The sequence below is a fragment of the Austrofundulus limnaeus genome, unplaced genomic scaffold, assembly GCF_001266775.1.
Source record: "Austrofundulus limnaeus strain Quisiro unplaced genomic scaffold, Austrofundulus_limnaeus-1.0 Scaffold3980, whole genome shotgun sequence".
Taxonomy (NCBI): Eukaryota; Metazoa; Chordata; class Actinopteri; order Cyprinodontiformes; family Rivulidae; genus Austrofundulus; species Austrofundulus limnaeus.
The window spans coordinates 6,758-7,549 of record NW_013956382.1 but is presented as its reverse complement, the minus strand read 5'-3'; the positions used below and the strand labels follow the sequence as shown (position 1 = coordinate 7,549).

General features: G+C 46.2%; 1 protein-coding gene across 1 annotated transcript in view; it reads left to right on the top strand.

Moving 5' to 3' along the window:
• LOC106512040 (dynein regulatory complex subunit 7) overlaps positions 1–792 on the top strand; it is a gene marked incomplete at its 3' end in the record, with an annotated part of 2,561 nt that extends 1,769 nt beyond the window's left edge. Inside the window, 2 exon segments of the mRNA XM_014000740.1 lie at positions 406–627; positions 707–792. Of these exon segments, the coding sequence (XP_013856194.1) occupies positions 406–627; positions 707–792 (308 nt within the window).

Below are 792 nucleotides of genomic sequence, written 5' to 3'. Positions count from 1 at the left end.
GCGTAATAACTTTCAGTTAAGAGAACAATAAATTAAATAAAAAGAAGATTATTCTATTTCTTTTCTGATTGAGAAGAAGAGAATGTCTCTCTGAAAAGTTAAGGCGACCTGAGGTGGCCTCGATTCAGTTCTAAGTGGAACAGAGTTTTTGTCCCTTTAAAGGCCCATCAGAGGACTGAGGTCCAAGACAGTTTCCTTTATTATTTCACTCGAGGTGACCCCTACACATTCATGTGTATGTGTATGTATACATGCAGACACAGGGGAAGCAAGTTTTTTTTAATAATTAAAAATAAGGCAGAATAAACAAAGACGATCAAATTCTGCAGTGGCTCAGAAGAGACTGAATTCCCTAAAATTCAAACCCAAATAAAGATGTACGACTCTGTTTCTCGTTTTGAGCAGGAAAGTGAGTGTCAGCGACCTGCCGACCCCCTGCAGGGGCTTCGGGTCCACTGCTGGGTTTTGGTTCGGTCTGGGAGTCGTGGCGTCCAGGAGAACTTCTTCATCGACCCTCTGACTGGGACCAGCTCTCCGACCGACAGCGCTGACTTCCTGGGTGTCGAGTGCATCTGGAACCATCAGAACTACTTTGTTAACATGCAGGACTGCAGCGCCGGCTGCACGGTGGGTCCACAACTCTCTGAGGACAGGACCGGTCCAGAGAAGAACTTCACAACACGTCCTCACTGTTATGTCTTTGCAGAACATGGTGTTTGACCTGGAGGACTTGAACCTGTGGGAGCCGCTTCTGTTTGGGGCCACCAGTAGAAAAAAGCTGATACCTGATGT